This window comes from Triturus cristatus, chromosome 10 (assembly GCF_964204655.1).
Source record: "Triturus cristatus chromosome 10, aTriCri1.1, whole genome shotgun sequence".
NCBI classification, from domain to species: domain Eukaryota; kingdom Metazoa; phylum Chordata; class Amphibia; order Caudata; family Salamandridae; genus Triturus; species Triturus cristatus.
In genome coordinates, this window is record NC_140593.1 from 240,804,051 (window position 1) to 240,816,714 (window position 12,664).

The following is a 12,664-nucleotide window of genomic DNA, read 5'->3' on the forward strand; positions in this document are numbered from 1 at the left end:
CTCCAAGCAGAAAACCAAGACGAAGGCAACGCTCAGGTCAGGAGCTTGCTCAACTCGGAGAGGAAACACTGAAGCTGCTCGAAAAGAGAGCCATCGAGCCAGTGCCTTACAAGGAAAGGAACAAAGGGGTCTACTCGAACTACTTCGTGGTACCAAAAGTAGACGGAAATCTCAGACCCATCCTGGATCTGCGATACCTAAACAAAGACATCAGAACACAAAAGTTCAAAATGACATCACTACAGGAGGTGCTGCCCCAAATAAGAGACGGAGACTTCATGTCCACCATGGACCTCAAGGATGCCTACCTGCACATCCCAATAAACAGAAGGCACAAAAGACTTTTAAGATTCAGCATCAACCAGGACCATTACCAATTCACGACCCTGGCCTTCGGGCTAAAATCTGGCACCAAGGGTATTCACGAAATGCCTGTCGGCAGTCGCAGCATACCTATGAAGGAAGGGGATTCATGTGTACCCTTACCTAGACGACTGGCTGATCAAAGCAAACACCCAAGAAAAGTGCGAGGAGCACACAGCGCAGGTGACAAAGACACTGGCGAACCTGGGGTTCTCCATACACTGGGGGAAGTCATCAATGAAGCCAGAACAGGTGAAGATTTTCCTGGGAGCAAAAATCAACACCATAGACAAGAAAGTCGTGCCCAGCGACAGGAGAGCAGAAGCCCTACTGAGAGAGACGAGCCTCTACCAGAAGGGGCGAGTTCTGACAGTGAGAACAGTGAGCAAGATCATGGGGATGATGGCGTCATGTATCCACCTGGTCCCGAATGTACGACTTCACATGAGACCATTCCAAGAATGGCTACAACAGCAATGGTCACAGGCAAGCGGAAGTTGGGAAGATCTAGTGGTTGTTACGCACGCAGTGCAGGAAGAGATAACTTGGTGGAACAGGGACAACATAACTACAGGGAAAAGCCTGGCACCACCAAGCCCAACTGTGACCATCACCACGGACGCATCGCAAAGGGGATGGGGAGCACACATGGACCAACTCAGAGTGAGGGGTCTGTGGGCTCCGGCGGATGCGGTCAGACATATCAATTACCTGGAATTGAAGACTGTCCTGCTAGCCCTGAAGGCATTCCAGAAGCACCTGTACAACCAGAGAGTGTTGATTCAAACGGACAACACCACAACCATGTTTTATATCAACAAACAGGGTGGGACACAGTCGTTCCCCCTTTCCACTCTGGCACAGGAGATTTGGAGATGGGCCATACCTCTCAAGATAGACCTGCTGGCAATTCACCTACCAGGGAAGGACAATGTGGAGGCAGACTGGCTAAGCAGGCAGACCTCAGCTTCACACGAGTGGGAGCTCAATGGGCACGAAACGCAGAAGCTTTTCCAGAAATGGGGAACTCCCACAATAGACCTATTTGCAACACGCCAGAATGCAAAATGCCGAAGCTTCGCGTCCAGGCAACCAGATCAGCAATCCCAAGGGAATGCCCTATGGATAAGCTGGTCAAGGACATTTGCCTACGCCTTTCCGCCGATACCACTGTTACACAGGGTGCTCGAGAAATGCAGAACCAGCAACATGACACTGATCCTGGTGGCACCACAGTGGGCAAGGCAGACGTGGTTCTCCCAAATTTTGGAAATGGCTCAAGGGAATCCCCACAGATTCACAAGAAGAAAGGACCTGCTCTCCATGCAGAACGGAGAGGTTCTACATCCAGAGCCAGAAAGCCTTAGCCTAGCGGCATGGCTCCTGAAGAGTTAGAGTTTGCGGACCTTAGATTGCCTGCAAGCACTATGCGAGTGCTGCGAGAGGCAAGGAGACCAACTACACGCAAATGCTATAGTGCAAAATGGAAAAGATTTACAATATGGTGTGGCAAAAAAGGCCTGCAGAATAAAATGACAAAGGACTCAACAGTGCTGAGATCCCTCCCGCACCTTCTGAAAAGTAACCTATGCTCCACCTCCCTAAGGGTACACCTAGCGGCGATAGTAGCCTACACAAGAGGGGAGAAGGGTGGAAGTTTCTTTACGTCGCAGGTAGTAAAGAGATTCATGGAAGGAGCGAAACGAATCGCGCCACCTAAAAGGTTGCCGCCGCCGGCATGGAACCTTAACGTGGTCCTGACGGAGCTGATGAAAGCACCATTTGAACCCATACACAAGGCATCGATGCAAATGTTGACTATGAAAACTGCATTTCTGGTAGCCATAACCTCGCTACGCAGGGTGAGCGAACTGCAAGCACTAACGCTACAAGAGCCCTACATACAGATACACAAGGACAGGGTTGTCCTGAGAACGGACCCACACTTCATGCCTAAGGTCGTGTCGGCATTCCATTTGAACCAGAGTATTCAGATACCGAGTTTCTTTCAAAACCCAACTTCAAACGCAGAAAGGGCTCTACACACTCTAGACGCTAGGAGAGCGGTGATGCACTACATTGAGAGGACCAAGGAGCACAGAAAAACTCAGCAGCTCTTTGTGTCCTTTGCATCAAGCTTCATGGGGAGACCAGTGACAAAGGGCACCATTGCGAGATGGATTGCACTAACTATACAGTTTTGCCACAATCAGGCAGGACAGGAACTAACGGAGGGGCCTCAAGCTCACTCCACAAGGAAGAAAGGGGCAACCATTGCCTTTCTGGCAAACACGCCCATTCAAGACATATGCCTGGCGGCAACATGGGCTTCGGTGCCCACGTTCACCAAGCACTACTGCGTGGACATACAGATGAACAAGGAAGCACAAGTAGGACAGAAGGTGCTTCAACACATATTCAACGACCAACGCTCATCTACCACCCAGCCGCCACAAAGATAACAAACCGCTACAAAGTCTATGCACAGCATAGTGAATCCAGAAAGATTCACGCTGCAAAACGAATAGTTTCTTACCTGTCGGTGTAGTTTTGCAGCTTGAAGATCTTTCTGGATTCACTAGCGAACCCACCCACCTCCGCCAGGAAGATGAGGCTGGAGGAAGAGGGGGAAAAACAGAGAAGTACAGAAGGAATGAAATACTACAGAAAAATGGACAAAAAAGTTAATCATTCGCCTAGGGTTAAAAAAAAAAAGAGAGAGGAAAAAAGAACCCGAAGATGGCGCCCCAAAGGTGGGACTTCCGCAGGAAGTACGACGACATCACGAGAGGTGCACCAAATGGTGGGACGTCGACGCCCACCTGGGCTACAAAAAAAAACCAAAAAACAAAAGAAAGACTACTAATCCGGACCCAACCACCAGATCGCGGAATAATGCACAGCATAGTGAATCCAGAAAGATCTTCAAGCTGCAAAACTACACCGACAGGTAAGAAACTATTCGTTATTCGCAAGCAGCTCCCTTTGAGTACCTGAAGCAGGTGATGTTGTTTCTGACATCTGAGTGCAGCAGGAGGGGTGAGGGTGAGGATATAATCCTTTAATGCCAGAGTCTCTGCATGCAATTCATCTAGGAAAGGATGGGACCCAAGTAGAACTAAATCATAACTGAACTAAAGCCAACGTTGACCGTGTCATAGCTCTTTTGTCCATTGCTTTTAGCCATGTTGCACATCAGCCTGTGTTGCTGTGCAACATGACTTACAATATAGAAAAAAAACACTATGACGTGCAGCATGTCTAAAAAAAACATTGACAAAGCTCTTAGATCTTGCCTAGGCAAAACTTATTGGCTTTGGAGTAATGGGGCATTGAAATAAATGGTTCAGCTAACGTTTGGCTTGCGTTGTAGGCTTTGTTCTTTTTCAAACTTCAAGGTAATTTAAGAGATCTTTTCAAGTAGCCAGCACATTTTGAATGGTGTTTAGACCTACATTTTGGAAAAGGTTATTTTGTCATCAACCAACATTGTGTGTGGTATGGGGTCCTGCTTGCAAATTCAAAGTTTAGTTGACTACAGTAGCCAGCTTTATGTAAAGGTTCAGCTTAAAGAACAGTACTGAATTCGCACATTCTGTTTTTTTATGACAGAATTTGGATTATTTTTCGTTGGAAATTCCACTTGTGAAAAGTGACAGTCCAGCAAGCTTACATACCCTACTTAACATTTACCGAGCTAAAGGAACATCAAGCAGACAAATCTGACAAATGAGATCCGATTCCATTAATGTGTTTGTTTCATCAAAGACACTAAAATAGGGAAAGGTGGGACACCTTTTTTCATCAAATAATTCCATCAGTTCCCTCACAGGGATAGTTATATATTTTACAAATTAAGAGGACGTGGGATGATTCTCTCGACCTGCGGGACAGCAGGCAATATCCGTGCCTGTTAAGGGTTCTCCTATGCTGCCTGAGCTGAATGATGGCAACAAAAAAAATCTCAGCCAAGAAAAGTGCATTGATTAAAGAGGATGTATGTTCTCATTTCCAGGCCTGAGTCGTGCAACGCTGGATCTAAGAAAAGTGTAAAAAGTATGATCTGCTATAGGTAGCGAGGCGCCAGTTTGGTTGCCAGTGAAGCTGCATGTCAAGAAAGGCAGGAAAAATCCTACATCTTCTTAAATCCTGTTGCTGCTAAGGAATTTCCGATGTCCAGCAAGAAGGCCGGTAGTGGCATGGAATTCGTTGAAGTGGCTATCTGTTTGCAAATAACCTCTTGTGCACATACCAAAATCTTACAGTGGGCTTGGGAGGATGCCCATTGCTTATCTTTGGTTGGCTTTTTTTAACTTTATTTTTGGAAAATTTACAACACAACAACAATATAGATATTAATTAACAGGTAAGTTTGCACAGCACAAATATATCGCATGTAGAACAGCACTATATCACATTAAGCATTTCTTTACAAGTGGTGGCTCATGCAGCATATTAACTTTTGCCATGTAAATGCCTGCCAATAGTGCACCAGGTGGAGGATCTATTCACAAGGTATCTGGAGTCTCGTTTGGTTCAGTCTCTGTCTGGGACGCAAGATACCAAGGCTAGTGGGTACCAAATATCGCTGAGGCATGAACATGCTGTACTTAGCTCCCAGTATGCATACAACTGTTCCTGGCAATATGCTGCACTTTGCAGCAAGGGCGCTAAGCGCCTCCCCCACTGTATTGCAACTCTTCTTTTGGCCAGGAGTAGTAATATGGCAGTCTAACGCCTCACCCGTGCCTGAATGTCCTTTACGTCGTCCAGGAGGATCACCAAGGGGGTGCACTGAGGCCTGTATTCTGTGATGGACTCAATAGCATGGTAAACCTCGAACCAGAAATGGGGCACAGGGGTGGGGGAGAGCATCTCCTGGCTGAGTGCAAGTAGGCAGCGTTAGATGTCGCACATCTTTGACATCTTCCAATAGCCCCATGTAACTTCAACTGCTCATTGTGAGTAACGTTGTCAAGTATGGCTGCTCGGATTTTGACTCTCGCAGCACCGGGGCATAATCAGACAAAGTTCTCGGGAGATAATCTATACTGGTGGCCCAGAGAGCTACTTTCTTGGAAGTCAACCGGTAGTCAATTATTGACCACGTATTGTGCGTTGAAGTTATGCAGGCACCTAGTTATCGCAACAAGATGTAAGTAAAGTTGTGCGCTGTTAACTTTGTGTGTGGCACTGTCACGGTGTACATATGAGAAACGGTGTGTGTGCGTCTTACTTGCAGTGAATCGATTCTGTCACATGCCAACCCATTGTGAACTCCCCGAGTCACTCCCTGTAGTTTAATAAATGGGTCACAGTGGTCGCGCTGACTCCCCCGTTGGAGCTTGCTGTCCCAGTGACCTGTGGGGGTGATCCACGATAAAGACGGGGGAGAGGGCATATCCAAACAGGGAACTGAGAATGGTCTCCACATATGTTTCCATTTTGTCCATGGCGATGGACTCTGACACACCGAGAATACAAAGATTGTTGCATCAGGACTGTGCTTGCAGGACTTCTGTCTAATCTTTATGACCTCTAAGACTTTCTGTATCTGTAGTAGGTGCTCATTTGCCAACGACAGGGTGTCATCAATGTCTGAAGCACGGGTCTCCATGTTCTCAATGCAGCATCTTGCTTGTCCACCCTTTCCTATAACCTCTAAAAGTATAATCTTAAAGTCCTGATTTGCACCTTCATCAATGGATATCGAAGCCCCCTTGTGCGGCTCTTATGATTGGGTTCTGCTGTTCTAGTTCGGCTCGTGAAGTTAAAGGATAACTTGTGCTGCTTATTACCTTATTTGCCCATGGTGAGCAATCTGGGACCACCACGCCCTGTCAAGGTGTATCGCAATTCCAGAAGCAGTCCAGTCAGAAATGCCGGCAGGGCAAGTCACTTGCCTGCACCCCTGGAGCAGCACTGTGAGGCACAAGTGTATGCAATGCCAGTTCTTATGGCTCGGTTATGTCTGTGAAGGGGTATGGACTTCCCACCGATACGTCCCCAGCAATTTACAATGTCTCACCAGGTGTACCTTCCAAGAGGCCAGTCCTAGCTTGCGAACATCCATCTTAAAAAAGGGGGCGGGGTCGACCTCCAAATCCCACAAGGCAATGCAGCTTCCCGAGCAGGGAGACCGCACCGAAGTAGGGTCAGGCGGCTGTTAGGGCTCCCCAAGTCAAGGGCCACCAGACCCTGCCACTACCCGTACTATGTGGACAGCACATGGGAGCATGAACAGACCCAGTGTCTTGTGATGCATTCTACACAGGCAAGGAAGTATGGGCTCTTCACTGTTACGTCTTCACCAGATCAAAGTGGCCCAAGAACAGTGTCTCCTTAAGATGCTATATATCTCTTCTTCATTCTGCAAATGTCAGCAACTGGTCAAACCTAATGGCCGTCGCTTCTTGTGGGAGCACTTAAAGCAGCTGGAGCAGTTCACATCCCCAACCCGTCACCAGCTTTCTTCCAGCTGCACATAGGTCATCGCTCCCTCTCCCCTCTTTTCGTCCCTGGCCGACTAGTCCTTACCAAATCCCCCCTCCCCCACACACTTCATCCATCATCTACAGTCCTTCTAGCCGGGCAGCCTCACACGTCCTGAAAAGTACACAACGCGAGTGGGAATGCCGCAGCACCGGCCAAGGCGCTCGGGCAAGGCCATACGCGTTTCTCAGACACTCCAAATCTCGGGCCCAGATCCACGTGGCGGTCACAGGTAGGCCCTAGGGCTGGCTCTCCTCTCCCCACTGCCCGACTCGTATTCAGTCTCTGTTAAGGATGGCAGTCAACATGCAGGAAGCCACTTGGCAAGGCTCATTATGCCCCATATGTGTTGATTAATGCCAGATTAATTCTTCTACCGGCAGACCCTTGTTAGACTGTGCCCTTCTTGCTGCCGGGCTCTCTGGCGCCTTGCGACTCTGATTGGTATTTTATCCCTCTCATTTGCTTACTTGCTTTTTCAATGACTTGCCCTCCTCTCCTTGTTTGTCCCTCTCCTGGAGCACATCCCTTTACCATCTTTTTGATTGGCTAACTTGTATCCTTCCATAGCTCATATTTATGGAACATTTTTTTTTGCTTTTTCATGAAACACTTGAGTGTGCATATGTTCTTGCTCTCCCTCAGATGGTGCTTACTTCTCTGAAATAAGCACCCCCCACCACGTTACTTCTCCTTCAACCTCTCTTCTCCTGCTATTTTCTTGTTCCCCTACCCCTCACAAACTTTGAAATAAATGTTTTAATTTAAATTGGCTTTTTATGGAGGGCTCGGCAGCTGCCATTTCGTGATGGACCTCTCTCCTTTTACGTGCCTCATTGCTTATTTCCCACCTCCCCACTCACCCACTCCCAGTTGGTTAGCGCTCCCAGTCCCCACCCATTCCTCTGTTTCTCCTACAATCACACCAGTCAAATACATATATTATTTTTTAAATTAGAATTTTGTTTCTGGAGGGACTGGCTGCATTCATTTGCGGCCAGACTGCTCAACTTGCCAAAAGTGCATTAGCGCAAATAACTTTTTTTTTTTAATGTGACAATCAAGTGGTGTCCACCACCTTAAAAGGTAAAAAAAAATGGTGCCTGCATCATACCCTACGCACATACATGGTAATTCATGCATGTGTTTTATGTTGCAACCACGGAATCCCCAACCACGCTTGCCTGAACAACGTGGTCTTAACAATTACTACATCTCAACCACTCATCCTTTACCCCGCATGGTTTTACAACGAATTTAGTTGAAATGGCATATTTGGTAAAGGCATGTGCGTGGTTAAGGTTCTGCCCTAGCTTCCGCCCAAAGTCCTAAAACCCAGGCTCCAGCCCTGAGTAAGACACCAACCCTAAAAACACCCCAACCCTCGCCTTGAATTCTAAAAGCGGACCCCAGCCCTAAATACAAACCCCAACCCAATTCTAAAAACGCCCCCGTCACCCTGAGCCCTGACACCCGGCCTCCAGCCTTGAAAGTGACCCTGACCCCCCTGCTCTGTACCCTAAAGCCTTCACCCCAGACCTAAAAAAAAAACACCCCAGCCCCCCGCCCTGAGCCCTAAAACTACCCCCTCCCAGCTGAAAAAAGTTCCCTATCCCCCATCCTGAAGCCCTAAAACATGGCCCTACAAACTACCCAGACCACCTTTCCTTGAGCCCTAAAACCTTCAAAGTTCCCCTACATAAATGATTTTAAAAATCGTACTCGCCAAGCTGTTCATCGTCCGGGCAGTAAGTCCCCTCCAGCCAATTAGCTGTTTTTTTCCCGTGGTCTGTATTGGCAGGTGTGACCTGCTGGTAGGTCCCTGCAGTAGATTTCAGGGGTGCAAACTTTATCGCATGCAATTATTACGAAGTGTGGTAAACTCTGCACCACTTTTAATTCCACTAATTGGGCAAAAAAGGGGTTTACTCAAGCATCTGAACTATCCAGTCCCTAATTAATTGGGCCTGAATGTCTTTCTTGACATAGCATTGTATGCAAGGGATTTTAAACTTCGCATGTTGCATGTACAGCAGAGGTCCAGTTCCTGGTTTCTTGTTTTCAATTGAAGAGTTAAGCCATAATTGCAAAATAAGTAGTTCTGTGCTAGCAATTCCTTTATTTCAAATTAATAATGGAATCCTTACCCCTGTATCCTGAGTAATGTATTTGAAACTGAGCTTGCCAGTTAATTGTAACTGCCTTAAGTCATCTGAATGCCGTTATTTTTGGTTACTTAATTACTTGTTCTTACATTTCTCTAAGGTGTTTGTGAGTTGCAATTTCTGTGGAAAGTCCATCTCGTACAGTTGTTCAGCAGTGCCTCACCAGGGTCGAGGCTTTAGCCAATATGGAGTCAGTGGTTCACCAACCAAGTCAAAGGTCACTAGTTGTCCTGGATGTCGCAAACCCCTTCCTCGCTGTGCATTGTGCCTCATAAACATGGGAACCCCTGTTTCAAGCTGCCCAGGTATGATCTTACTTTGTAAAATTCATCTTTCGGTGTAAATGCAGTGCCTCATAGAAGGTACATATTGTCTCTATTTCACTGTTCAAAGTAAACTGGTTGCTAACAACCAAAGAATCGGTTGTAGATTTCACACACAGTCTGAGCTTCATAAAGAAGATAATTTGGTTCACTGCTCACCAGGGTAACATGTTGACCATCTTGAAGTGGTGGAAGGCAGTACCGCCATACAATCCCTACTGTAGTATACAGTCAATGTCTTCTAAAAAACAAAATGCAATCCTCTGGTGAGTACTTTGTCAGGAGTGCTCTGGCTGCTTCTGCCTCCAGAAAGGCTCACAGGCGAGAAAACTGTAAACATTTCGGAACTGCCCTAGACTTCCTCTGTGAACCAGTTGCCTTCTCTTGCTGGGAAAAAACCTTCATCAGTGATGGTATAAAAACCACTTTTGGCATTTTAAAATCGAACCCCATCAATGACCTTCTTGTCATTGAGAGGAGTCATACTAAAATAGCTTTTGCGTTCACCACGTTTCTCACCCAAAGAATTGTTTAATGTTTGCCAGTCCCCACACACAAATCCCAAGTTGTAACCCACAAGTCAGTTGTCAAATTCAGGTCACATGACTTCAGTCTGCAAGTCACCACAGCCACCCTTGGTCCACCCAGTGTTTCCCAACTCCAGAGTTGTTGAAAGCCAACTAAATGCCAGAGACCGATTGCAATCACAAGGCAGAATGACACAAGGTCACCTGACCTGCCACTCCTCGTGGCCTCAGCCCATCGTGGCCTGCAAACTTTTCTAGTTATATGTTACCATATCATTTGTAAAAACGAATGTGCTAGAAAAGTAGTGATGCAAACAAATTTATATACTCACCTCCACGAGAATTTTGGTTATGTTAGATTTAAAATTGCTAACTCCACATGTACATCTCTCTTAAATGGTTACATATCATGGTATCTGGGGTTAATTATTGTACATTTATACTTAACTATTTACTTTACTGTTGTGATATTTTTGCTGCAATAGGTTTTGAATGCAAAAATAACAATTGATGGACAGAATGCAGAACCATGTCATACATTCACCCCAGTACAGAGATCTGGGCCTAAATCCATCGTTTTTTTACTCACCATGCTATTACAGTTTGGACCCAGCCATATGCAAATTAGTCTTGACCCTGCGCCCAATGGGAACAGTCCAGCCCGAACTGCCAGGCCAGGTCCTCCCTGGACTGGAAACAAGAATCCTACGACCGGTTTCGGGCTTTCAGCCCTCGACATACTCTGAAACAGGTCCCAGGATGCTTGTTTCCGGTCCAGGGAGAACGCTTAACGCTTGTGAGCAAGCGGTTTGTTTATAAAGATTTAAACTTAATTCTTTCACCGTAACATTACACTTTTCCGTTCACTGGCCATTAGCTTTTAGAAATCTAGACACGATCTTTCCGTGACCTTTTTTAATGAGCTTTCAGCACTATTTGATGCACTTTGTATCTTCCTGCATGGTTTCATTTCTCACACAACACGCTCTAAATAGTAGCACGCTACCAGAATCTCGTAAGGACTGTATGATGAAATGCCTTTTGTTCTTTGCATTTACAGTAATGGCACCGAAGACCCCTGATGAAGGGTCTTGATTTGACCCGAAATGCATTGGGTTTGCAAACATTGATTATACAGTTGGATGATATATTCCCAGCTTGGCAAGAATGAATTTTGCATGGAGTTAAATGCACTCAAATTGGAAATAAATCCATTTGAAGACTATTGATTATTTGCCCTAAAAGTTTTTTATGCAATATAAAATTGGAAGACGGCAATCTAGTTGCCCGTGTAAGAGTGCTCACGCCAGCAGAAGGAATCTTTCCTTCGTTTACTGTTTTCAATACCTCAGGGGCCCAGGGTGTGGGAGCCATTATGGACATAGAGGCTCTGGAGGATGCGGGCTGTGAGGTAGACAATGAAATACAATATGATGAAAGGGCTGGGGCTAGGTGCTCTAACAATGTCAGTATCCCTCTAAGTACAACTGATATTGGCTCCTCTATAGCTCCTACAGCTTCTCAGGGGAGTGGGCGGTATACCACTTAGCAGGGACAGGACAGCTCCAAAAACAAGAAGAAACGCACAGACCAGGCTCAGCTGCACCAACTACCCAAATCTTCAAGTCAGCCAATCAAGGTCAGTGACCAGGGTGCCAGGAGTAGCCCGCTTGGGAAGGGGGAGGTAAAAGCACTCATCTCCCACCTATCTGCACCACTTCCAGGGCCAGCCCCTGATAAACAGGATACTACGCAACACTCACCCCGAGAATGCTCTATATTGTCTCTGGGCTGGACGTTTAGCTGAAAACATGCCATTCTCTTTTTAATTACCTGTCTCCATATTCTCCCATCTCTTTCCGTATCTGTTCTGAGGCCGTCTGCTTCTTTCAGAGACTGATCTATGACCCGCGGTGCTAATATTGTATAGCTGATTAGATAGACCATTACGAATTTTTCTGGCAAAGGGTAGTTGAGTGGCTACCAGTGGGGGGGGGGGGGGGGGATTCCTTCTAATAAATATGGGAAGGGGTGGAGGAGTTGGGTGGTGGGGGGTTGGGGAGGAGAATAACAGCAGTTGGTCTCCTGTCTGTGACCATGCCTCTGTGACAGGGTGTTGGTAAGGGGGTAAAACTGGTCATAGTATGGTCAAAGCAGTCAGGGCTTGCGTTTGTCATTCTATCGTGTTGGAATAATAATCTAGATTTACAAAGGTCACTAGGGTACAGAAGAGGTGTAAAATTCTCTAGGTCCCATGGCTCATATTAAATGTATATGCTGTATTCCATATGGAATCAATATGGGGAGTAAGCAACAATTGGTCCGTGAGGAAATTGGTATATACAAACCTCAACTGGTATCTTTTGACCGAGACCCACCTAGCATACAAGGATTGGTCCTTATTTAAGCAGCTAGGATATGATATAGTCGCTTGTAAATCACAATCCACTTCAATACGTGGGGTTGCTGTACTCTCTGCTAAAAACATTTGTGGCCTAGTTCTAAGAATGGCTGCTGACTCTAGGGGAAGGTTGGTTCTCACTCAACTACTACTTAATTCATTTTAATGTGTTCTGTGGATGGTCTATAGTCCTAACATTGACGACCCAGAAGTACTAGATATGCTGTCAATGGAACTGGTTGATTGGGCAGGGGAACTGATTGTAATGGGCAATTTTAACCGCATACTTGACAACAGTTTGGATACCACTAACCGTATTGCCACCCCGCGAAAACCTTGAATTAGGGCATCACTTAAGGATCTGATCCAGTTGCATGGGCTATATGACTGATG

General features: G+C 46.3%; 1 protein-coding gene across 3 annotated transcripts in view; it reads left to right on the top strand.

Moving 5' to 3' along the window:
- The window catches only part of MIOS (meiosis regulator for oocyte development), a 154,496-nt gene that overhangs the window by 105,514 nt on the left and 36,318 nt on the right, over positions 1 to 12,664 (top strand). For all 3 annotated transcript variants that reach the window (XM_085630881.1, XM_085630878.1, XM_085630880.1), the window contains exon 9: positions 9,121 to 9,325. In XM_085630881.1, coding sequence (XP_085487007.1) covers positions 9,121 to 9,325 — 205 coding nt within the window. The remainder of the gene's footprint in view (positions 1 to 9,120; positions 9,326 to 12,664) is intronic.